The following is a 23719-nucleotide window of genomic DNA, read 5'->3' as shown; positions in this document are numbered from 1 at the left end:
TCCATAGGGGAGATGGAAAAGAAGTAAATGTATACTAAAACACGTTGAAAATGTTTCTTGCTCGCGTGCAAACAGAAGTGTCCGTGTGTGCGTACGTGTGTGTCACGCACATATATAGATTATTATATAATTTTATAGATATAAGATAAAAATGTATGGTGGGTAGTCATATTTCGGGCATAATTGTTGTTACGGCTCAAGGTCACATCCTGTTTGAAATAGCCTGTGTGTACGTCTGTGTGTGGGAGGGGGGGGGGGCATTGTTTTGATAGCATATTGTGTGTGTGTGTGTGCTTGTGTTTGTGCACGCGTATGTGTATGCGGCATGCATGCGTGTCTGTGGGTCATGTCATTTGACGTTGGTACCGATGTTTTCTTTTCCTGAGGGGACATGCATAACTATGATGATATCATTGACTAGAACAGTGCACAGCGTTTTGTCATAACCTGCTTAGCATGATGTCAGCACATTGACGTTGTAATGTTACACCATGGAGTTGGCCGACCTGCACTACTAGTAGTGTCACTGTTACTATTAATTATTAGAGTGCAACGGCGTACACTGTTCAACTTCCAGAATTCAGGTTGTACAGCGGATTTTCAGCCGCCTTCTCCGAACCGCCGACGGAAGCTGAGCCACCGTTGCTCTCGGGGCAATGTTGCTGGGAGCGCCCTGATCGCAACTTGCCCCACGGTTGAGAGCTGGAGGAACCCGATAAACGCTTCGACCACCAGGTTCCACCGGAGTTTCTGGATCCCGATGCGGAAGCAGTCTCGCTCGGCCGGCGATTCAAAGCAGCGGATGCGCTCATATTCTCCACTGGCTCCTCGTAAGCAAGACGACCATGCGTCAATGCCGTTGGTCTAGCGTCAGTCGGTGTCATGGCCATTGGTCGAGCATCAGTCGGCGATGGCGTACCCACGGATGTGAAGCCATTCTCCGTGTGGACAGCGTCCGGTCCGAATTGAGTGGGCAAAGCTGGTGGGGCGCCTCGAGGGGAATCCCCACGTGACATTCCAGCACCGACGCATTGGCCAAAGCGAGCAGCAAAGCCACCACGTCGAGGGTGGTTCCTGAATGAGTTGCGTTGGGCTGGAGTTACGGGTACTTCTACGTCTTCATATACATCTCCGTCTGGTATTTCCGCATACTGTCGACTAGCGTAAGATACAACTGACCCTCGGATCGGGGCAGGGTTTCCCAAGGGCGTAGACGGCGGTTGGTAGATGTTCTCGCTGGGCGCTTGGTCTTGCTGCCGTCGACGTGTCAGAGTAGATAGCAGATTATCAGCATCACCTTGCGGAGTGACGGCAGGTATTTGAGAAGCCGTCTTGCCGTTGCTGGGATTTTCGCTCGTCTCCGCAATGGCCTTGAGACGAGCTGATGGGTCAGCACACAAGGTGCCTGTGGGCGTTTGAAACGTGTCAGAGTCGAGTGAGGTGCGTGATGGACTTGCAGCTGCTTCCGGAACCTTTGGAGCAAAACACACAACACACATGCACATTTTACAAATAGGCACGCACACGTACACACGTACACACACACACACGTACACACAAACGTACACACACACGTACACACACACAGACGCAGACGTGCACCCACAAATATACTTTGAGATTTGCACGCACACGCATTTCTCATACACGGAACATAATTATCACGTTACCTATCATAAGATTATCACCTTACCTATCATAAGATTATCACCTTACTTATCATAAGAAACAGGCAACACAAGGTCAAACTCGTACCTCTTGCAGAATACATTTGAGAACCAACTGCCAGCTGGAAATGCTTTGCTTTTAGCCAGGCCGAGCATGCACTGCACATTATCCATTGACAACCCTGTGGTCCAATAATGTATATCATGGTCAACACTAGCATTACCAAGTTCACTTGCACGTAGGGTGACTGTTTGTACAACTCACCGCCAATTTGGAACCGCGTCGGCTCCAGCTGCGCCGTGGGCCAAAGTGCGGGTGCACAATCGAAAGTCGAATGTTCTTCAGGCGACCGCCGGCTTTAGCACCGCTGCCGTTCGATTTCAGACTGTCCCCATTGCTCTTGAAGCTATCCATGGTGCTAGTGGTAGACTCTGCTCCCAGCTCTGTGCCGCCTGGTTGCTTCTTGCCGCTACGGCCAGCACCGGAGGAGGAAGGTGTGCCTTTACAGCGCCGACAACAGCAGCACAGTGCACCCACTAGCATGAAGAGGGCGACGACAACCGAGAGGAAGATCGCCACTGTCACCGCAAGATTATCTGTAGTGTTGATGATCGCATGTAAAGATAAACAGAGATGCAAATAGAAATGCAAACACAGATGCAAACAGAAATACAAACAGAGATGCAAACAGAAATGCAAACAGAAATACAAACAGAAATGCAAACAGAGATACGGTGAGAAAGTTTCATCTTGACCCAGTCACAATGTGCTGAGAGACAATAGTTATTGTTACCATGAACACAGAAAAGGTCCACTTTCTGTGCTATTGGACCCAAGAGAAAAGAACAAGGGTTGTTCTACTTGTCTACCTTGTTGAGTGTATTTCTTTGGCACCCAGAGCCATTCCGAGTCAAACAAGTAGAATTGAATGGGTGTGCGTCGTTCTCCATTGCATGCAGGACAACGATAGCCATTTAAACTCTGTGCTAGTTGTGTCTGGTCGAGTGGACTGTAATGGAGTTTGGAGAACAATGGCAGGTTTAGTGATTTAGATGTACCTCTTGGGGACAAGTACAAGGAAAAAATGACCATGGGAAATCCGTTGACCGCCTTACCGTCAGCCTGCAGTCCCGACCGCTCAATCACCCGGTCGCAGTACTGGCCCACGTAGGTGTCTCGGCACACGCACTGGTACTGTGCAAGCGTGCTCTGTCTGTCCAGCTGCACGGTCAACCGTCGGCATTGCCCACCGTTCTGACAGGGTTCTGCGCCACACACTGAATGCACAGGGGACAAGAAGTGAAAACAGCAGGCAAAAGAGAGAGAGAGAGACCAGAATCATTACACAACGTTCTACCATATTTCATCCATGTCGGCTGTGATATGAAGGAGCACATCATGTCCTCTACCCGTATGCCTTAGCATCTAGTGGTCAGGAGTTACTGGAAGTCTAAATGAAATTAGCACACACCTGGTCTTCTGGGTAGTCCAATATACCTCACCCAGGGGCATAGCTGGTCCCCGTCTCAGGGGGGAGGGGGTGCATCTGGATCATACATGTAGGGTGGCTGGTGCATGTCATCATGGTCATTGTGTGCATGCTGAACCTAGCTCGAATTTTTAGGGGAGTGCACGTGCCCCATGCGGGCTACACACCAATGCGCCTGGCCCGCAAGGGTGGCATGGTGCTGGCCCGCAAGGGTGGCATGAGGCTGGCCCGCAAGGGTGGCATGGGGCTGGCCCGCAAGGGTGGCATCGGGCTGGCCCGCAAGGGTGGCATGGGGCTGGCCCGCAAGGGTGGCATCCGGCTGGCCCGCAAGGGTGGCATGGGGCTGGCCCGCAAGGGTGGCATGGGGCTGGCCCGCAAGGGTGGCATGGGGCTGGCCCGCAAGGGTGGCATGGGGCTGGCCCACAAGGGTGGCATGGGGGCACGCGTACATACAGGGGTATTTCAGAACCGCAATCCAATGTGCATGTAATTGATGATTCTGAACCAGAGCATTGATCGCTCTCCCGCTCCCTGCTGCTGGAGTTTATTTATTAGGCCCTGGCATCTAGCACTGTCTTCATATCAACCTGAACTTTGAAAAATGCAGTGCTGCTCAATGGTATCCGATCGGCGCCTGCCAGTGTTACACCCCGCACCAGTACACCATCCAGTGTTCACAGGTGCAGGACTGCAAAGCACACTATCAGATTTCATTGAGCAACACTGACCACCCACTATTTGTCTTACCTTCGGGACACTCGATACCTGTGTGGCATGCCTGCTGCTGCTCCCCAACACCAGTACACTGCATGAGCTGATGATCTCCAACCGGCGATGCTGGAACTGTGGCCGCCTCTGTTGCCGTCGTCACTAGGTGTGGTGGCGGTAACTGGGACTGCGAATGGTTGTTCATGCACTCTCGCAGTCTCAGCTTGCGTCCTTGGCCGCACGATGCAGTACAGTGCGACCACTCTCCCCACGCACTCCACAGCGGCAACGAATCTACAGCACGAGAATCAGAGGTCCTATTCTTCAACAACCAATCACTACTTGATCATTGGAAAACTTCAATGTACGATGCTCTTAATTTCCTTGACAAACTGCACAGTGTGATACTCCTATTCAACAGTGTGGGGCTAAAGTTGCGCACACTCTACGCTGACCATGGGCAAACATATGCACTTTATCTGTCGGTGTGGTTTGTATTGTTTGGAGTTTCCTGGGCCAACCCATAAAGTCCGTGACTGGGATACATCCATGCATCATTGAGGATGCGGGGGAGACCGTTCAAGCACATGTGGTGTAATGCGAGGGCCCAACCTCTCCATCGCTTATGGACTGGAGCTTGTTTTGCAAAGGTGCCCGTGATTGGGGCCCGGTGCGTACCCGTGTGTTACATAAACAGGAAGTGAGTGCACGCCGCACAATACTTCTAAACCCCACTGACTTCCATGCGTATCGTCTACAACGACAATAATTGTCATCCCCGACCTGTCCTCAGTCAAAGAGAAGGTTAATCTTACCAGGCGCCATTCCCTGATCAATGCAGGTCTCTGGTTCACAGCCAAGACGACACGCTTGCTGACCATTCTCCAGGCAGACTACACAGCTGGATGACTGGCACTGCCTCGAGCATGTCCCCACAGGGAGATATCCAGCTGAGCAAGTCACCTGCCACTGGAGTAGCAAAAAGAACAGAGTACATGTCCACGGTGTTCGCGCACATACACACACGGGGGCATACATAGGAGTATACACACAGTCGCACATATAGGAGGCTCCGAGCATACACACATGTGCATGCACACATAAAGAAACACACGCACACGCACACACACACACACACATGTAAATGCACACATATACAAATGTGCACATGAAAGCCCGGGTATACACACAATCAGATGCACGAACACGCACACGCGTACCCACTATTTCGGCAATTTTCTAAAAGGCGCGAAATATGCCGTTTGAGTTGCTTGTGCAAGTGCAGCGCTGTGTCGCAAGTCCACGACTTCACCAAAACATCTCAACTGATAATATATTCGCGTAACCTCTTTACTTACCTGAAGAGAAAGGGTAGCAGGAAACCGGTCGAGGAACGCAACATTCTCCGACCATTCACCGCTGGATGGATCAATGGGAGCAACGAATGTGGCCAGGATCTGAAACCTGGACTGCGGAATCTCCTCCTGTCCCCAAGCCTCCACTAATACGGAATAGTTCTAGTTTAGATAGAACATGCACAAGCACACAAACAAACACACAAGCACACGCAAACAAACACACACACACACACACAGTCATGCAAGCGAACAACGCCACATGCCACACAAACACAAAGACGCACTTATGCAAACACGCACGCAAGCAGTGTTCTTTTTTTGTGAAAATGCGGCCCTGACCTGGGCAAGGACATGTTGTATCATTGGCGTTGACTCGCCCCCGAGTGCCCAAGAGAAGTTTACCAGGCGTAACAGAATAGAGCAAGTCCGACACGAGCGGCTTCCAATGCAATACCCTGCACGACTGATGGAAGCGGCTCACAGTTTACCTGGCGAGTTGCACAACGCTTTCATTTTCTACGTTTTAAGGTGCCGCGTGTTTGCATCTCCTTAGCTAGAACTGCAGTATGAGGAACATCCTAAACGTTTAACTCCCCTTCACCAAGTTCCTTCATTTCATGCAGCACCCAACAGATTGGACTAATTTGTTATTTGTATGAATACCTGTGCAGATCCGGAGAAGGCAAGTTTAGCTGGCTGCGCTGTGGACAGTGTGAGGTCATTCTGGCCGCCCACGCCTGGAAACCTCTGGGTCGCATAGCTGCTCATAGGGCAGAGTGCTGTTGATGCCTGCACACATACACGCACGCACACAAAAACGCACACACACATGCAAAATTACACGGACACACACACACACACGGACACACATACGCACGGACACACACAATACTATACAACATCTGGTGTGACCATGTAGGGAGTGGCATGCTGCTTCCGACTCGAGTAAACCCTTAGAACAATAGGCGGCATATTCTGCCAGGAAAAATCTACAGGGCTGTACTTGACTACACAGACGATGCTCTGCTCATTCGATTACAAGGCTCTCTCTGAAATACTGTACAAGCAGAAATTTTCAGTGGTGTTTTATTTTCGGTAACTTTGGTGGTGACAATTTTACCGAAAATGAAACACACCGGAAATTTGGGTACATGTGCTATGTATGTACCACATATACTAGAACACTTACCTGGAAACCTGGAAAGCGGGTTTACCGAAAATTTCCCTCCACCAAACTGCCGGTTTTGGTGAATATCGAGAATATTACACCACCGAAAATTTCTGCTTTTACAGAACTAGCAGCGACAAGTACTGTTTGGAAAAATAGAACAATCCCCTCTCGAATAGAAGAGCGGACTGCTATTTTCAAAGCACGAGATGACCAGGCAATGTCACCCACTGTACAGTGACATCAGATGCCTATAACAAGTGTCTTGTGCACGTACGCACATTCAGGGGCGCCGGAAGGTATTTTAGTGTGGTACGGTCAGCCATCTGAAGTACAATTTACTCGTGGGGGAGAGGTGGCTGAGCCGAAAATTTTGGAATTTTAGATCCCAGATCAGTGTATTTTGTCGATTCACGGGGTATCTGGGGCAAAAAGTGGTACGGTCAATACTGTAGTGACCGTACCGTGTGCGACGCCCTGAACATCTATATTAACTGAGTAAGATCAGGTCCCCCAGCTGTAAAAAGGATGCTCAGCATCAAAGATTGAGGAGTGACAAGGAAGCACCGCAGGTGCAACATTATGTAAAACAAACTCGTTACCTTGTCATTTGGTTGGAGACAGACTCGGAGATAGACCTCACAGGCGTCAGTGTGGTGAACTCCCTTGACTGTGTAGTCGGGACATCCTTGCGATATTGAGAACCGATGCAGGTGGACAAACACTGTGCCCTCTCCATGTATGCCGCGTACCTGCAATGAACAAGGTGAGCAACAACACGAGAATCTGGAACCGTGCTTATAGGTGTCTTGGTCGTCGCGTAGCTAAATTCAATAAAAAAGACAAAGACACATGGAAATCAGGTCTCCTCATGATTGCTTTTCAGCATGAAACTCCTGAGTAGAACCGTGGCCAGGTGCCTGGGTCATCATGTGGCTAGTTCGAATGCCAGGAACACGTATAGTGGAGCTCCTTGATTATGCACAGGCCCACGGTTCAGTGCTGAGTGGGACCTTTAAATTAAAGACCTTCGTTTAACATGAAATCCTGGCTCCGCAAATATTGTGAATTGTGAGCACCCTGAAGCTTGTTCTTTTCTTGCATTTTATTGCAATTGGCCTCCGAGTGAACAGTTCCATGTTATTGAGCAACAATAAAGAATGAGCACACATGGCTGCAGAGGGCCCGGAAGGTGTGCCTAGTTCAGATGTGCTCCCTGTTCAGATGTCTTCGCAGGTGAGACCAGATCCTAGTCCCAGTCGTAAACTCACTGAATACCTGGTTCGATGGCTGCCAAGATGGCTTCCAACCACCATGGCGACTTGTCATGCATGTTCAAGCAGGTCATCTTGTTAGGCCCTCGGCCCTGACCGCTGGAACGCGCTCCCTGCTGAGGCCCGTTTATGTTCTTCATTGCACCTATTCCGCAAATCAGTACTTGCTTTCCTAGAGTACCCTGTAAAATGGCCTTGGGCCTGTGATAAGGCCAATACATCCATGCTGAGCACAGTCCGCATTGAAGGGACATGGGCTGCCAAGACAGCGAAGTGACGGCAATTAATGGCAAGTTACGCATAGAAGTTCAGCAGTGAAAGTCACCGACGGTTCTAAATTCTTTATTTACAAGTGTTACCCAGACAGCGGCAACCTGCAGTGCAAGTCTTGCGAGAGTATGTTTGGTAGAGTAAGTACGTGGCAGATGCTCATTCAAAAATCAACTTTCCGAGAAACCATACAGCACTATCGGTGTGTTTGCTGTAAAAGCAGGTTTTCCTGTTTGTACATCAGCATGTTACACAAAGGTGGGGTGACTCTGGCGAGGGGAGTAAGCTGAACATAATCTCTGAATGGACTCGGATGGAGACTGGTGGTGTTAATGGACATTATAGCGTAACTTTTAGTTCCTTGCTCCTTTTTTTCTATAATCTCTGAACATAATGATAATGATCATAATGTCACTGTGTCACCAGGAGAGTGCACCATCACTCGTATGCAAAGCGGCCGACGCGTTACTCGTAGCGTGGATGATTCTCCCAGTGACTTCAAAGAACCATAGTGAAGATGGATGGCATCACGCACCGCCCGCTAACAATCAACAAGCAGTTGTGCTACCCTACATCCCGTAATGCTTTGCCGTGTAGTATATCCTAGGTTGTGATGGTGTTGCAGAGATAGTAGATCCTATGCTAGTAAAACACATACTTGCCCCAGTACGCACAGGATACGAAGGATTTCTATGGAACCGGCAAAAGGTTTCGGGATGCAGAGGCACGGTCGCATTGAGGACATGCATTTGTTAAAGGGGAAGTTAAGTCTTAAATCAAAGTTTCACCAGTTGTAGTCTTCCTTGGTGTCGAGTCGAGTGGTCTTGGTCCGAGGAACCCGAGACTCACCAGCACGACCCACATCAGTGAGGCCTTAGTTATAGGCGGGTGCAGAAACTGGCACTGGAACAAGGGGCTACTCTAACTGGCAGCCAGGGAGTGAAACCCACAGGGCCTGATTTTACAGTCGCCCATAACCTCTCCATAGGCGCTAGGACTCCCGAGATGCATGTACAGGTCTGCCATCGTTAGTATGACATCAGTTACAAGACAAACCTCATTAGTAGACAGAGGTTGAAAGTCCCCCGACGCCTCAAATGCATTTTACCTGTCGTACATACAAGTTCTGATACAGTGGAGATTGGACATAACGACACTTCTTCGAGAGAGAAATCAAAATGTTGCTATATTCGATCTGTCACTAAACCCAATCTTCACATTTAGTATTCAATATGTATATCAAAATGAACATATGGATAATAATTATTATTATTCCCGTAGCTATGGAAAAGACGTTACTTCAGTAACGTCTAGCGCTAGCCAGGGTCCACACAGCTTTAATTCCGTGTAAGTTTGTGTGTTTGTGCCGTCGGCATGCCTGGCGCTATCCCGTACCTGTCCCGAACCGTACCATCAAAGACAGCTAGCCACAATATTCAAATAGGGCTTTCAAATGCAAGATCATAACGTGAAGCAGCTTACAGAATAAGAGTATGTATGCAAAGTGTATCGGGGGAATGCATGCAGGGCGATAGTGCGGGTTCGAATCCTACATGTAGGTTATGTCTTGAAAAAAGTAGGAGAAATGAAAATTTTACAACATCCCTATGGTTTTTTTGTCTAGGTCATCAAGGTGGTAGACGGTGTCGTATTACCCTTGAATGCAAAGAGAAAGTTAACTCTCGTGACGCAAAAAAGTATAAATTCTATCTGTCGTTATTTTCGAGGTCGTTATACCCAATCTATAATGTACAGAAAGGACTTGCTAAACGACTTGGGCAACAAAATTGTGTCGCTAAACTCGATTTGTCGTTATACCCAAGATCGTTATAATCCAATCTCCACTGTAGTAGACAATACTCATTATGAAACGAAATGGAAACCGGGGGGGGGGTCACTAACAAGGGTAGACATCATGTATAGTGAAACTGCCCTGATCCAAACACTCCTATCTGCTTTCGCCATGTTTCTCCCCTCTGGATTCACAAAGGAATGGCCTACAACGCAACATAACACCAACTATAGTATGGTGTGGAGAGCGCCTGCTCGTCCGTTCTTCTATAGTGTCGGAGATCTACATGGACTATGAACGAGATTTGAAGAGAAATTCTTCCACGTGACTACGGCAACACGGCACACGGACCACGGCCACGGAGCGACGCGGCGCACACACGCATTTCTCACAGGCAAGCGGGCGAAACGGCACGCTCTTCGTGTTGCTGGGTCGCTGGCCGTCTTCCTTTTCTTCGTTGCGCTCCACCTGTGGCAAACCACCTGTACTTGAAAATGACACGCACCCATCGAGTAACTCTACGCTTCACTTTTTTTCACAATGGCTTGCATTCGAACATCAAGAGGCAAAATGGTACCGGCACTGTTCGAACTGCACTCAAAGACATGAATGGAGTGGGTCGAACAAAGGAAGTGGACGGGCAGTTCTGTGTGTGCCGAGCCACAAACTGTTCCGCTGCGTGGCCCACTTGACACCACCATGGCTGCATAAACACAACACGTAGTATTTCACTTCGCTACCCCACTGACTTACCCAGCTAGCCAGGAGCACTACCAGCACCCCAGCCGTCCAGCCGACACGCATTCTTTCTTCCCTTCTCGGGCTGGTGTGCACACATGCACACAAGAAATGCGCTGGCTCAGCGGACGGAAACTAGCCGAACAGAAGGACAGCTTTCAGGTTCTTCCTCGCCTGGGTGTCTAGAGTGAAGAAGGCGAACACCTCGGTTCTTCGTTGTCCACTTCTCCTTCAGCGCCGAGGGCAGAACTTGGAACTATTCACACACTCGCTTGCGATGGTGAGCAATCACCTTGAAATATTGATAGCGTGTAAGGCGAAGGTCAGACCTCCTCTGAGTCCACTTCACGCAACGTTTGCTTTTCTCTGCGAGTGCATCTCCAAAAGAGCGCAAAACAGGCGCTAAAATTAGCCTCCACACGATATAGGCTGTTCGGGTCGCACCCCATGTGCTACGCTCACGTGATGAATTTCCACCTTCACGAAAACCATGCGACTGGTGCAGGTGCAAAGCAGCACAGATACCACGGTACTACTGGCACTGCGACCAGTCACCTCGCTCCCAAGTTTAGTTACCCGACGGTGCGGACCTTTCCCGCGTGCATCGACGCTGATTTTCTATCTAATTTTTCAAGTCGGTCATAAAGGAGTCATGAATTTGGTGTCAGTTGGCGGCATCAGTAGCGGCGATGACAGGTATTAGGTATCCCCTGCGACCTTGCCAGCTATCCCCACTAGACTACGGCGTAACACTAACACAGTAACAGGAAGAGCTCCCCCCCCCCCCCCTCTCTCCCTCTCTCCCTCTTATGCCGGATAGTGTTTGGAAGCCGCGCATGTGGCGGGTCTTGCGAGTGCTGTGGCGAGCCGCTACCTCTCCCGAGGCGGACTGGAATCAGATTAGAGAGATATGAAGGCTATGTGTTTTCTGACATAACTTGTAGGTGATGGTTTGCTTGATGGAGTGTTGAAAGGAATGCATAATAATTATGCCGTCAGCAGCACAGTCTGCCTTTGTACTACTGAACTGCGTGAGCTACGATAGTGGACCTTGTAGTTGCAGGCAAGCCTGGCCATAGCCATAGCCATAGCATCCTGCATATTGGCGGTACAACAACATCACCCCAGTGATAATAGGAGCAGTCAAGCGTCAGGACGCGTGCCTATACCACCATAGTGTCATAGTGTCAGCAGGCATGGTGGTGGCCTAGCACAAGCTCAACTTCCCAAACTGGTTGCATGTGTTTCTCAAGACAAGATCATTGTATAGCCGGTGGTGGTATCGCAGGTGTGCTACTTCAAAGACGTCTACACCAACACAGTATCTTACATCGTACAATATAACTGTAGTGTCTGTAGTGCACGTGAAATAGTCGCACCTCCAGTATGTGCTTTGTGTTAATATAATGGATCTGTTTATCCATGTTTCTCTGCTCAAATCTATGATTTACATGACATTGGGCATCAGTGTAATTGCAGAAGGCTACTGAAATGGTACAATGTAGCAATATGTAGTGTATGTTGATAGCTAAAAAAGGCTGCTCGTTTTTCAGCTGCCCATTAGCCGGCTTACCGGCTAGCAACCAGCTCTAGAGCCAGTATAGGTTGTGAAGGCATCCCAGCATGTATCGCCAGGTGCACAGAAGCAGGGTACAACATACAGAATGTCAAATACCACTAGTACAATCAGTCCATCATGTTTACGTGACGTTACATCCGGTCTTTGGAGTCAAACTCGAAAATTAATGTAGTCTCCGCTGCATGCCATGGGATGACGATGACAACATAGCTTAGTGGTCGAGTATCGCTGGGTAACCTGTTTTCCAGTCGTGATGGTGGGCACTCTCTGTCTATGTCTCTATCTGTTTCTCCCACTCTCTCTTCTCTCTCTCTCACTCTCTCTTTCGCTCTCGCTCTCCCTCCCTCTCTCTCTTTCTCTCTGTCTCTGTCTGTCTGTCTGTCTGTCTGTCTGTCTGTCTGTCTGTCTGTCTGTCTGTCTGTCTGTCTGTCTGTCTGTCTGTCTGTCTGTCTGTCTCTTCTCTTCTCTCTCTCTCTCTCTCTCTCTCTCTCTCTCTCTCTCTCTCTCTCTCTCTCTCTCTCTCTCTCTCTCTCTCTCTCTCTCTCTCTGTCTGTCTCTGTCTGTCTGTCTGTCTGTCTGTCTGTCTCTCTCTCTCTCTCTCTCTCTCTCTCTCTCTCTCTCTCTCTCTCTCTCTCTCTCTCTCTCTCCCTCTCTCTCTCTCTCTCTCTCTCTCTCTCTCTCTCTCTCTCTCTCTCTCTCTCTCTCTCTCTCTCTCTCTCTCTCTCTCTCTCTCTCTCTCTCTCTCTCTCTCTCTCTGTCTCTCTCTCTCCGTCTTATCCTGGTATGCTCCTTAATTGCATGTGTTATTTCTCGGTTACTTCATCGTGGTATGAAAGCTTGAATATAGAACTTGTCCACGTAACAAGACGACAATGCCTCTGCATTCTGGCGAAGTGAAATATTCATACCCAACAAACTAGAATTCATATTACAGGACCATAATGTAAAAGCGCGAGCTGCCATGTAGGGAGCAACACATAATTCCCCAAGTATCGCCGAAGTCACAACAACCTCTTCTTAATAATGTAATTAAAATTAGAATCTAAACTAGAATACTGAGCCAGGTAATAAAAATGTAAAAATTAGAATCTGTGAGTCCCAAGAATAGTTCAAGATCAAAATTACGCTTCAAACCCAGGTAGATGCAAAGGGTAAAGAAATAGAATAATCATGATCAGTCAATCAGCATTTTATCACTCAATGGATTGTAGATAAGTCTCATTGTCACTGTATTCACAATAACCGAGGTTCCGAGCCCTGAATCACATCGGGTGTTCCAATCAATTATCAATAGGGTAAATATGGGGAGCTGAACGACTAATAATTTAACAGAACCAATATGACCGAAATGAGATGGCAAAAAACTGATTTCCTTCGCCTACTATAATTATAATCTGGTTTGAGAGGTTGGGGATGGGGTGTGAGAGGGGGGGGGGGGGGGGGGTGGTATTAGGTATCCACCAGAGATGGGAGTAGATGAAGCCGACCGTTCTGTGCTATCCACAATACTAAAGTTAAGATTTACAACACACATACACACGCACACACATACACACGTACACACACATACACATACACACACATACACACACACACATACACACACACACGCGCGGGAACACATGCACACGCACAGAAAATACAATGTACGAGAGTTGTTAACCTAGGCTACCAAAGACCCAGTACGTTCCTTTGGGCGGCGATGTGTCTTTTGCATAGCAGCGGGAAAAATACATATTATTTTTTGATGATATGATCGGCAGGCATCTGACCCATCAAAGCTACATGGGATGAGACCCAATGCACCAGAGACCATGTGAGTTTGACACCACAAAGAGCTTGAACTGTTGCAAATCCGTACAGACCTTGATCAGGCCGAGGGTAACCAGTTCAGACTTGGATTCGGATTTTGGATTGGTTTGTTTCATGTCGAAGAACAAACAGGCAGTGTTGCCTTATTACTTGGAGGTCTTCATCAACGAATAAATAATATATGTATATGTACACTGCTCTAAGGGCTACAGGGGACGTGTACGCCGTAGGTAGTCTGCCAAAGTGTCTGCCTCAACGTCAGGTGAGTCATCCTCTGTACCATAAGAGTCCAGAGCGCTGTAGCCAAACAGCTCGATATCATTGCCGTAGCGATGCCAGGCAGACTGCAGCAGTGTTCGCGAAACCCGACTGTACAGCTCCTTTGCAGACTTGCGTCGCACCGGGTTGTTTGTGTAGTCAAGCTCCTTCTTTGGGAAGCGTATGTTGTTGATACCCAATGCCTGTAAGACATTATCAGCGCTGTCCGGTAGTTCCTCATGTTTCCCTATGTAGTCGTAGCGTACACTGCAAGGCATACAGTTGGATGTGTATGTCTGCCAGTGCTCGTCCATCTCATGCGGCCGTGTGCGAGACAGGACCATCTTCAAGAACGACGTCAGCGTTATGTTGACGTCCTCGGGCCGTATGCGACGACCCGTCTGCCACTCGGAGCGATCGCGGAAGAACATCTCCTGCATGAAAGCGTCAGACGCGTTCTTCGGCCGCCAAGCTATGAGATCGCGATAGACGGCCAGAAGACGTGTGGCGGGATCACGCACAAACATCACCTTCTTGTACGTCTGTAATCTGTGCAGTGCTTCCAAATAGTTCAGATCGCTCAGATAGCTCACATGCCGATTGCGACGGAAATGCAGCTTGTGATGCGGTATCTTCAGAGAGGACGAATTTCCAGATTTCATTGCAGCGAACACCCGCTTCCAGTTTGTGCATCCCACTTTGGCTATATAACAGAAGACCAACTTTTTGGAGTCGTCATACAGCATGTGTGTGAACAGCATGTCGGCCTCTGCACGTGACGGCTGCACGGCGAACTGTCCGCCTCTGATACACCTCTCCGACACGTCCTTTGCCAAACGACGTTCGGCCGCTCCTGGCTCTGCGGGCGGCTGGGGCGCTACATTGCTCTTTCTCCCGACTATACCGAAAGAGATGTTGATGATGCTGAGTAGTTTGGTGAGGCTCGCGTCGTGCCGTACCATCGTAAGCACGACAAAGCCAGTGACAGCCAAGATGAGCTGGTTTCGCCTCCCCAACCCTGACATGGACCTCATAGCCACTCTACTCGACTACAACTTACTTTCTGGCGCGAACTCCTGGTGATGACTGCACGCACTTCCTTTCACTTCGACAAAAACTAATTATTGGAGTTCTGTCTTCCGCCCAGTGTTAGAAAGTGAATCAGAAATCCTTGTAACGGCGAGGAACGCCACACAGCGGACGTTAGACGGTTGGTACAATCGCTACCTAAAAACACTGTAGACTAGTCTCTACGGCTCTCTGCCGATCTAGAGTGGGTGCTGTGAAGAAGATGCACGCGAGAACTCTAAGAAAAGACGACCTACCGACCAAGGTCACACGGCCACTCACGAATGTCACGGCCACTGAGCCGCTGTCGGTGCGCGCCTATACGCCATCAAGGCTATAGTGCAGCAATAATGGCCGTACAACTACTTGTGATCACACGCGTGGGAGAGGAAGGTTTCGAGTCGAAGTATTTTAGAGTTTTGTTTTGATGGATCGGCCATATCTTTTTGACGTTACTTCTGCGAAAATTCTGAAAGCGAAAACAAAACTCTCAGTTTGAACCACCACACAACGACGAGCATGATATACTCAGTACACAGCATCTCCGCAAGCAAAGCATGTAACATGGAACTACTCAGTACGTCATGTAGCCTTGTAGGTGAAGCCATGAATAGAACAACGCCGACATAATACCCATGATGAACCAATGATCGATAGAAATAATGTGTACCGTTACGCACTCATCCCTCCGGGAACGGACACGATCATTATTTATCTTTACTTTTACTCATACCACTTTGCCAATACCGGAGCAAGAGGCGAATCCATAGCGACGCCATTCACCCGGCGATACATGATACCAAGAGTACATGAAACAATTTTTTTCGTGTTTCATTGTACTCCTGGTGGTACCACAATACGAAAACTCCACGCCAGTAGTTACCAACAACATGAGCTTTCAAAACGATGCCTGAGACAATCAACGCGTATCCATATCCTTTTCGTGATAAAGCACGTTGGCACAAATGTCAATGGTCTCGTTGATGAGTACGTTAGTAAATAGCCTGAGTGGACTACGCCAAATGACACACATGTGGCTGGGTATGCCCAAGCCGGTGAATGTGGGTCATACACTCAGTGTACACTCAGTGTATGACCCACATTCACCTACCGGTACATGTAGCTTGGGCCTATCCAGCCACATGTGACTGTGTAAAGAGGTTATACCACATTTTAATGATTTTATGGTTTTGATCTGGCGAAACCGCTCATGGACGGTATGTGCTAATAGGCAGCATGAGTCGCTAGTGCAGCTCTGTCAGGCCGTGCCATAGGCATTGGCGGATAACGCTCGAAAAGGTGGCAGATTCTGCTCGAAAAGCAGTGAAATTGGCAGAACCATACAAACCGTATGGCGGGCAATTACTCGAATTCTGCTCCATTTTTTTATCCACATACCAAACAAGCATGACACTTACCAGAAAAAGTAACGAATTCTGCCATTTTTCTGCCAGCATTATCCGCAAAGGCCTACCGTGCCACAACTGCGCCAAACTTTCTTGATGGTATCGCATAACTCACATTCACCTTGGGCACCCTGTAAGAAGACCTCAGAGTCTGATGGGAATGCCCAAGGCAAATACTGATACAAATAGAGTTCAAATACAAACCTACCCGTACGTCTGCCATCAAGAGTAAAATGATAAGCACTTAGTATAATTAGCCCTTGGTGTGATATGTAGTAATCAATGTCCGTCCTAGTCCCTGCAAAATTACCTTATACCGGTATTATGATGATGTCATCCGGGAGATACTGGGCCTGGGGAAGTTCATGATCTGGCAAGACTGATCAATTTATTATTATTACTGGTGGTGACAGTCAATTTTTTCTTCAGACTTTTCCCGTTTGTCTCTTTCCCTCAAACCAGTTATTATTATTATTATTACAAAAATGTATTATCTACGCATGCATCTACGCAAGAGTCACCACCAGCCAATAAGGACATGTGTCAAAGTATTGAACGTTTTCGTTCCCTTCTTGTCAAAATACTACAGGGAATGATGGAAATAAGCTAAAAGACTACAACTATAAGGAAAGAAGTTCAGAAATATATCACTCCAATTATGTGTAGAAGTGACACGAAAAAGTAGATGTGAAGAATCAAGAAAACAGCATGCAAATCCAATAAGTGACAAAAAAGTAGTGACAAGAAAAAGAGAGAAATATCAAGAGATCAAGGGATCTATTTCGCACCTTCACGACGAACAGTGCCAAACAACTGCAAAGACAACACATTCTCCTTCTGAACACAAAGCTCAGGGTCTAACTTACGTATGTACAAAGCTTCCAACACGGCAAGATGTAACAAAGACCTACCACGCGACTAAACAGAGAATACATCATCGGAATACCACTTACGACAACTAGCACTGCCAGACAGGTGACACTTGATTGCCGAGGTACCGTTTCCCTGACCCGACGACTTGGCCGTTGTCACATCCGATCCTGCCGCTTGCGAATCTCTCCCATTACGCCCTGCGTCCCTGCAATTCCGATTGCCTCGGTCGAGATCAGTGTGCTGCTCCACGTCCAGTCTGTCCTGCTTCCGTGGTCTACCTCGTTTCTTCACATTAACCGTTGTTGTCACTTCCAGTATTGGTTCTTTTGATTCGTCATCAATTCGTCTCCTCAACTGGCTTCTGGTGACTCGTCCGGGGCTCGATTGTCCAGATGTCAGTTTCGGTGGTTTCCGTATCGGTCTCTTCTTCTTGTTGACTGTTGTTTGGGTTGGCTCCAGCCCTGCGCCCGACGAAAAGGAGGAGGGGTCGGCAAGCGTATCCACAGCGGACTTGGACAAGTCCACCTCAGACACAGACTGCAATGGACACTTCGGTGGACGACCACGCCGAGGCCGAGAACCACGTGCAGCTACAGGGACAAGATTCAACGGTTTGACATGGTTATGACTCTTGCGTAGATGCATGCGTAGATAATACATTTTTGTAATATTTTCTGCCTCCGTCCTACTTTCAAATTATTATTATTATTTGTTTTACATCGGAAGCTCAACAGTGCAGCTGCACAAATATGAAGAGGCCGATGGGACCAAAAAAAAATAATAATAAATAAAATAAACAATGTATATACATCAGTGTAAATGTTTAGGAAAAAAGGGGGATGAGTGGTGAACATAAAGAGAAAAGAAGAAAAACGTATGCTGAATGAACCTGGGCAATATATACATGTACACTGTAGCTGGTGAGAAACTAAACGTTGCCAACGTTGTCAAACAAAATTGCACGATATCGTTCAAACCAAACTCACCACGATCGAACTGAGAGGTAAAAAAGAGGATTTCAAGTCATTAGGTAGAGCATTAAAAAACAGAGCAGCACGAAGCACAAATGATTTTAGGAAACTTCTCTTGTCAACTCCCCCCCCCCCCCAGATAGGCGTTAGCCTTTGGATAATCCTAAAATAAAGATTATTATATTAACTCCAAGCTCCAAAAACGGTCTCTTCATTGCGATTCAAATCAAAATTTACATGACACCAAATGTTCGTGCCTGGTCCATCATTAGGGTAATGAATCGAGAAGAGAAGTTTCCCCAAATGTGTAAAAATGGCTGCGTTGGAGTTAGGGGACAATTAAAAACTGATTAACGTCCAGTAAATCTGGAATGATCGCAACGTATTAGGTGATATTGAGTTGATGGGGTGGAAGGAAACGTGGTATTCGAGGAGAGAGAACCATTCAACAGAGGGTGGTATGATTGTGGCCAGGCGGAAGGAAGATGATCAGTTCACAACGTGCTAAGACCAAAGCCTGCCACCACACTGTAGTGCCTGGTGCTTAGATTGATTTCGGAGTTGTTCGTCAGTGTACTGAGTTGTGTGTGCGTGTGTGTGCGTGTGTGTGCGTGTGTGTGCGTGCGTGTGCGTGTGTGTGCGTGTGTGTGTGCCGGTTTTAGCTGGCGTGAAAGAACATGGGCAGGTTGTTTTGTTGACTTAGAAATCGTAGACCAAATGAACCACAATGCCCAGTGTGATGCCGTGTCCGAACTAGAAATAATTTGTAATTTGAAACTCGGGTATTGAGCCAATAATAAATGTAGAAAGGAAAAAGGGCATATTATGTTGTTGCACTTTCTGACTGTATATGTATATAGTATCTAGTTACAGTGGTGGAGAGTTACTCTTAACTCGTTTCCATAATTATGTCCTTTTTCCTTTCTATAAATAATTTGTAGTTCGGACCGGTAATTATTACCAGTACAGTGAGCTGAAATCATTGCAATGCGTCTGCCATGGGCATGCTGATGGAAACTGTTTCCGTCCGCTGGTACACCTGAAGTGCAAACCAGTCACCCCCCCCCCCCCCCGCCGTCCTTCTTATTTTTCGAAGCACTTTCAAAGTGCAAATCTACAGAAACAGATAACAAAAAAACGTCTCAAGTGGTACACAAAGGGCGTATAGGATGATCCGATGGATATAAGATGTGGCGGGGAGGCGTAGTGCGCTTCGGTGACCTAAAGTCTCAGGATCTAAACTCATAACCCCTTCCGTCCTTCTTTCCTTTCTTCTGGTCCGCGATCTCCACCACACGACCCTTGCGTGATGGGTTGCAGTATCTAGGTAGAAGCGTATGTGAGTGTTTGTGTTTGTGTGTATGTACATGTGCGTGTTTGTGTGTGTATATAATAATTATGCGTTCGTGTGCGTGTGCGCAAATTGCGTGTTAGTGAGTGTTAGTGGCTGTGTGTGTAAGTGTTGCGAGTGTGTGTGTTTTCGGGGGTATTGATGTGGGTGTGCGCGTGTGTATGTGTGTGCGGCAATTCACTCGGAGTTCCAATGACGAAATCTACCAAGATCGAAAACGCTAGCTATCCCGTGAATTCTGTATGTTAATCATAATTATAATTACTTCGTTCTAGGAGAAATGAAATTGAGGAATCATCTGTCCGGTGAGAAGGCATTATTACATGCATCAGTGTGCCCATTTTTGTTAGGCTTATGCCTGTTTTGATTTCCACTATTTCTACACCAACAAAAACAACAACAACTAAAACAACAACAAAAAGTATTGCCGTGAGATGAGTGACTAAAATACGAGTGTGGAATTGGATCTAAACAGGCTGGACTCGCATCACTGCACCTCGGCACCAAATTAATAATTGAGGTGGTGGGTGGATACCAGACTCGTATACTGGACACATCACCTCTAGCCAGTGCCAATTCCCATGGAGAGCTGGGAAAACACCTCACGATCAACTGTACATGTGCAGTGTACTGGACTACACAGGGGTATACGAATGTCCAGTAGACATCAGTCTTTACAGTCTAGGCAGCTGGTCATGCCTCTTCCTAACTATCAGTACGCTCCGGGAAGTACCGCACCTGCAAGAAACTGCGTGTAAACCCGTTTTCCACGAATGACCAGTGCACACTTCCAAGAGACTCAACGGCTGGCAAAAACAAATCATCGAGCGCAAACTTCTCCGCCGAAGCGAGGCGAAAAGTATATAATCCATGAGCGACGGGTAGGGAGCTGCACATAGAGGGTTGAGGCGACAGTTCAATCTGTGAAATAGCAGCCTGGTCCGAGTCGTTCAGTTTGTCCCGTTGTATATCTAGACCGGCCTTAGTTCGGACTGTATATGTGTACCAGCTGTAGGTTTTGTAAGTCATAAGACACCTTGATTGCCACAGTGTTGGTCTGTGTAGAAGTCCTGAATACATGTCTTGGCTGGTCTAACCAGTGAGCAGCCACAGCTGGATCGTTTCCTTTTGCGATCTCTGGCTGGTTGTGAGGCTGCAGACTCAGGTACCCCCGGCACTCTCTCAAGCTGGCAAAACTCGCTCCAATTGCGTATCAGAGCCAACTGCAACCCGCCGATCGAAGACTCTACAATTGCAGTAGTCAGTCGTATTCTCAAATCTTCGAGTGTTCCTGGGATTGACCAGGATTCTAACGCTCGTATTCCCAGCACGTTGACAAGTTATCCAGACATTGTCACAGATAGTGCTACCGTTGACTATTGTTGGGAGCGTTAATTAACTTCTCCTCGGTGTACAGTATAAAAGTGTCAACAAACCTCGCTTCACACTAACATCCTGCCAGAAGGGACTGCATGCCTAGTTTCAGAAGCATGGGTGCGGCGGTGGCATGGAGAGCAATGGTGGCGCTGGCGCTGCTTGGCTTCCAATGTGCCTGTGGGCGAACAGAGGGCAGTGGAGAGCCTTCCGTGGCCACTTGGTACCAAGAGTTAGCGTTGGCTGTGAACACAGACCCGTACTCCTCATGGTCTGCTAGCATGGAGCATATAACCGAGGAGCACGGACAACTGTACAAAATGCGGCAACATATCGAGCAGGGCGCCCAGTTGCAGCGAGAAAAGCGTGCACCCTTGGGTCGCCATCATCGTCCCCAGAAAGCCACGCTTGATTATCGTCAGTCTGGTGTTTTGCTTCATCCCAAGCACCAGGGTTCCTGTGGAAGTTGCTGGGCGTTTGCGGCCGTTCATGCCATTACCGATCGCATCAGTCTCGATCGCCACGCGACGGTCCCGAGAGCCTCGCCAGCCCCACCATCGTCGATTCAACACGTCCTGGAATGTGCATGTCCCAGACAGGGAAGTGACTGTGGTCGGGATGGTGATGGTTGTCAAGGAGCTCAATTGCACGTCGCCAGCAGGTTCATGAAGTATAACGGTAGCCCGCCGCAGACGTGCAAACCATACACGGGCAGCGACAAGGGCTGCAGGAAAAGGTGCAATGATGGTCGTTACGTGACGGCGCACCACCTCACCAAGATCCATTCGTATCGCTCCGTGGTCACGAGCCGCAGGCGACCTTTGTCGAGGCGCATCGCGGACATGCGCAGTGCGCTGGCACGAGGACCTCTGATAGCGCAAATCCGCACCTACACGGGCATGCCACTGCACAAACGAGGCATTTACAAGCCGCGGTCATTCGAGAAGTTCCGAGGCTACCATGCCGTGGAGATAGTGGGGTATGGACGTCAGGTGGAGAGGTCTCGGCGAGGCCGTGCACGCTCAGTTCCTTACTGGATAGTGAAGAACAGCTGGGGAGATCAGTTTGCCGACAGCGGTTACTTAAACGTAGAGATGGGCACAGCAGCAGCAATGGAGCAGGTTGTCATAGAACCACTGCTGCGTCCACTAACAGCTGCTGAATCACGCAACAACAGAGATTCGTACGGAACAAGAACCTGGCGGGGTCGACGAGCCGTGACGCCTTCGTCAGGAAGCATGGGAGCAGTGACCTGTAGTCGTCGGACCATCACGCCGACCGACGCGAACTTACCGGAGTACCAGCAGGCAGTTCTCTTCCTCAATTCCGTGGTCCGACGGCAGTACGAGCAGCGGTTCTTAGCTGGATGCACCATGAACAGTCGTTTCCTGAACGGCAGTCACCAACTGGTCGAGTCCTACGTGTACTATCTCACGGTGCAGTACAGTGTCAAGGAATGCCCACAACCGAATCTCGTTTATACAGGGGCAGTTGCATTACAGTACAGATCAGGACTGTACTCGTTGGTACGTGGTACCCTGCAGAGCCTGACCTGGGTTAAAGGGTGTCCGTGTGGCAGCCACAGTACAACTAACGTTACTGCTGAACATGCACGAAACAGCGCACCTGCACCCAGCAACAACTGATTGCCTTCTGGCACTAGAGTCCATTCATCGGAAACTGGCCCGCTGGCTTTTGAAAGTAGGATTTGGGCCGAATTGAGGATCAAAAACCCACTTTAAATCTCAAAAATCTGGGTTTTAGATCTGCTTCTCCATAGATTTTGCCATGGCATACCTGCCCTAATTTTGTAAAACCTGGCTGAATTTCTATTTCCTTGTTCTTGGACTTTTCTGGCCTCAAATGTGGCAAGGAGTAATTGCACGGGTCACACAATGCAGGATGTACTGTTGTTTTCACGATATCTACAACTATGTTAGAGAGACACCAAAAAGGTAGGGTGCCAGTTTCCAATGAATGGACTGTAGGCGATGTGTAGGCATGATGTGTGTGTGTGTATGTGAGGGCGTGTGGGTCCTTTTGTGTGTGGATATCCGTATTTGCGCATGTGCGTGCATACGTGTGTGCGTTTTAGCCAGTGTGTGTTTGTGTGTGCGTGCGTGCGTTCGTGTGTGTGTGTGTGTGTGCGTGCGTTTGTGTGTGTGGGGGGGGGGGGGTGTAAAAGGCTCGTGTAGTATCAAATTGTTTTCTGCACCCATCATTTTCACCACAACATATTTATATGCTTGCCATATGGAGATATTCCTAACCGTACCTTTTCTATTTGTTTTATTGAAAACCGCAAACCTTCAGACCGATGTGAATGTGCACATACATGTATCCAGTGTGAATGCCTATGTACAATGTATAGAGAAGGCAGCACAGAAACGGCAGTGGTGGTGAGGCCTGGGCAGATCGTCCCGTCAGCTCGTAATACCCATTACCGGTACATGTAATTTTCCTCACTGTCTGTTTCTATTGCATGATTTGCATCAGTAGATCCCCTCGACAGGCCATCGCCTCTGGGAGATCCTTTAAACAAAGATTTTATTAAGGTGATGT

General features: G+C 48.2%; 3 protein-coding genes across 3 annotated transcripts; 1 reads left to right on the top strand and 2 right to left on the bottom strand.

Moving 5' to 3' along the window:
• Positions 1-51: 51 nt before the first annotated feature.
• On the bottom strand, positions 52-10900 carry LOC135819122 (uncharacterized). The gene is made up of 9 exons (XM_065332273.1): positions 10481-10900; positions 6994-7143; positions 5887-6012; positions 5224-5382; positions 4681-4834; positions 3905-4159; positions 2784-2945; positions 1933-2264; positions 52-1472 (listed from the first exon to the last, which is right to left on the bottom strand). The coding sequence occupies exons 1-9, from the start codon at positions 10529-10531 to the stop codon at positions 567-569; spliced, it is 2295 nt and encodes a 764-aa protein (XP_065188345.1). The 5' UTR covers positions 10532-10900; the 3' UTR covers positions 52-566.
• Positions 10901-13476: 2576 nt separating this feature from the next.
• Positions 13477-15443, bottom strand: LOC135818785 (carbohydrate sulfotransferase 14-like). The gene has a single exon (XM_065332033.1). It carries the CDS (start codon positions 15146-15148, stop codon positions 14063-14065), a length of 1086 nt encoding a protein of 361 aa, XP_065188105.1. The 5' UTR covers positions 15149-15443; the 3' UTR covers positions 13477-14062.
• A 5100-nt stretch (positions 15444-20543) lies between these two features.
• LOC135819121 (cathepsin B-like cysteine proteinase 2) lies at positions 20544-23131 on the top strand. Its single transcript, XM_065332271.1, has one exon. It carries the CDS (start codon positions 21256-21258, stop codon positions 22801-22803), a length of 1548 nt encoding a protein of 515 aa, XP_065188343.1. The 5' UTR covers positions 20544-21255; the 3' UTR covers positions 22804-23131.
• Positions 23132-23719: the final 588 nt, after the last annotated feature.

The sequence above is a fragment of the Sycon ciliatum genome, chromosome 6 (assembly GCF_964019385.1).
Source record: "Sycon ciliatum chromosome 6, ocSycCili1.1, whole genome shotgun sequence".
In the NCBI taxonomy this organism is placed as follows: Eukaryota; Metazoa; Porifera; class Calcarea; order Leucosolenida; family Sycettidae; genus Sycon; species Sycon ciliatum.
This window is presented reverse-complemented; position numbering and strand designations above follow the sequence as displayed.

What these genes read in the sequence shown, in the direction of transcription:
- LOC135819122 (XM_065332273.1), bottom strand. Translation starts at nt 10,531, where the DNA reads ATGCGTGTCGGCTGGACGGCTGGGGTGCTGGTAGTGCTCCTGGCTAGC. An exon ending in AGGTATCGAGTGTCCCGAAG is followed by an intron (nt 2,946 to 3,904) that starts GTAAGACAAATA and finishes CTGTGCATTCAG; the next exon opens with TGTGTGGCGCAGAACCCTGT. An exon ending in GACGCGGTTCCAAATTGGCG is followed by an intron (nt 1,473 to 1,932) that starts GTGAGTTGTACA and finishes TTTGCTCCAAAG; the next exon opens with GTTCCGGAAGCAGCTGCAAG.
- LOC135818785 (XM_065332033.1), bottom strand. Translation starts at nt 15,148, where the DNA reads ATGAGGTCCATGTCAGGGTTGGGGAGGCGAAACCAGCTCATCTTGGCT.
- LOC135819121 (XM_065332271.1), top strand. Translation starts at nt 21,256, where the DNA reads ATGCCTAGTTTCAGAAGCATGGGTGCGGCGGTGGCATGGAGAGCAATG.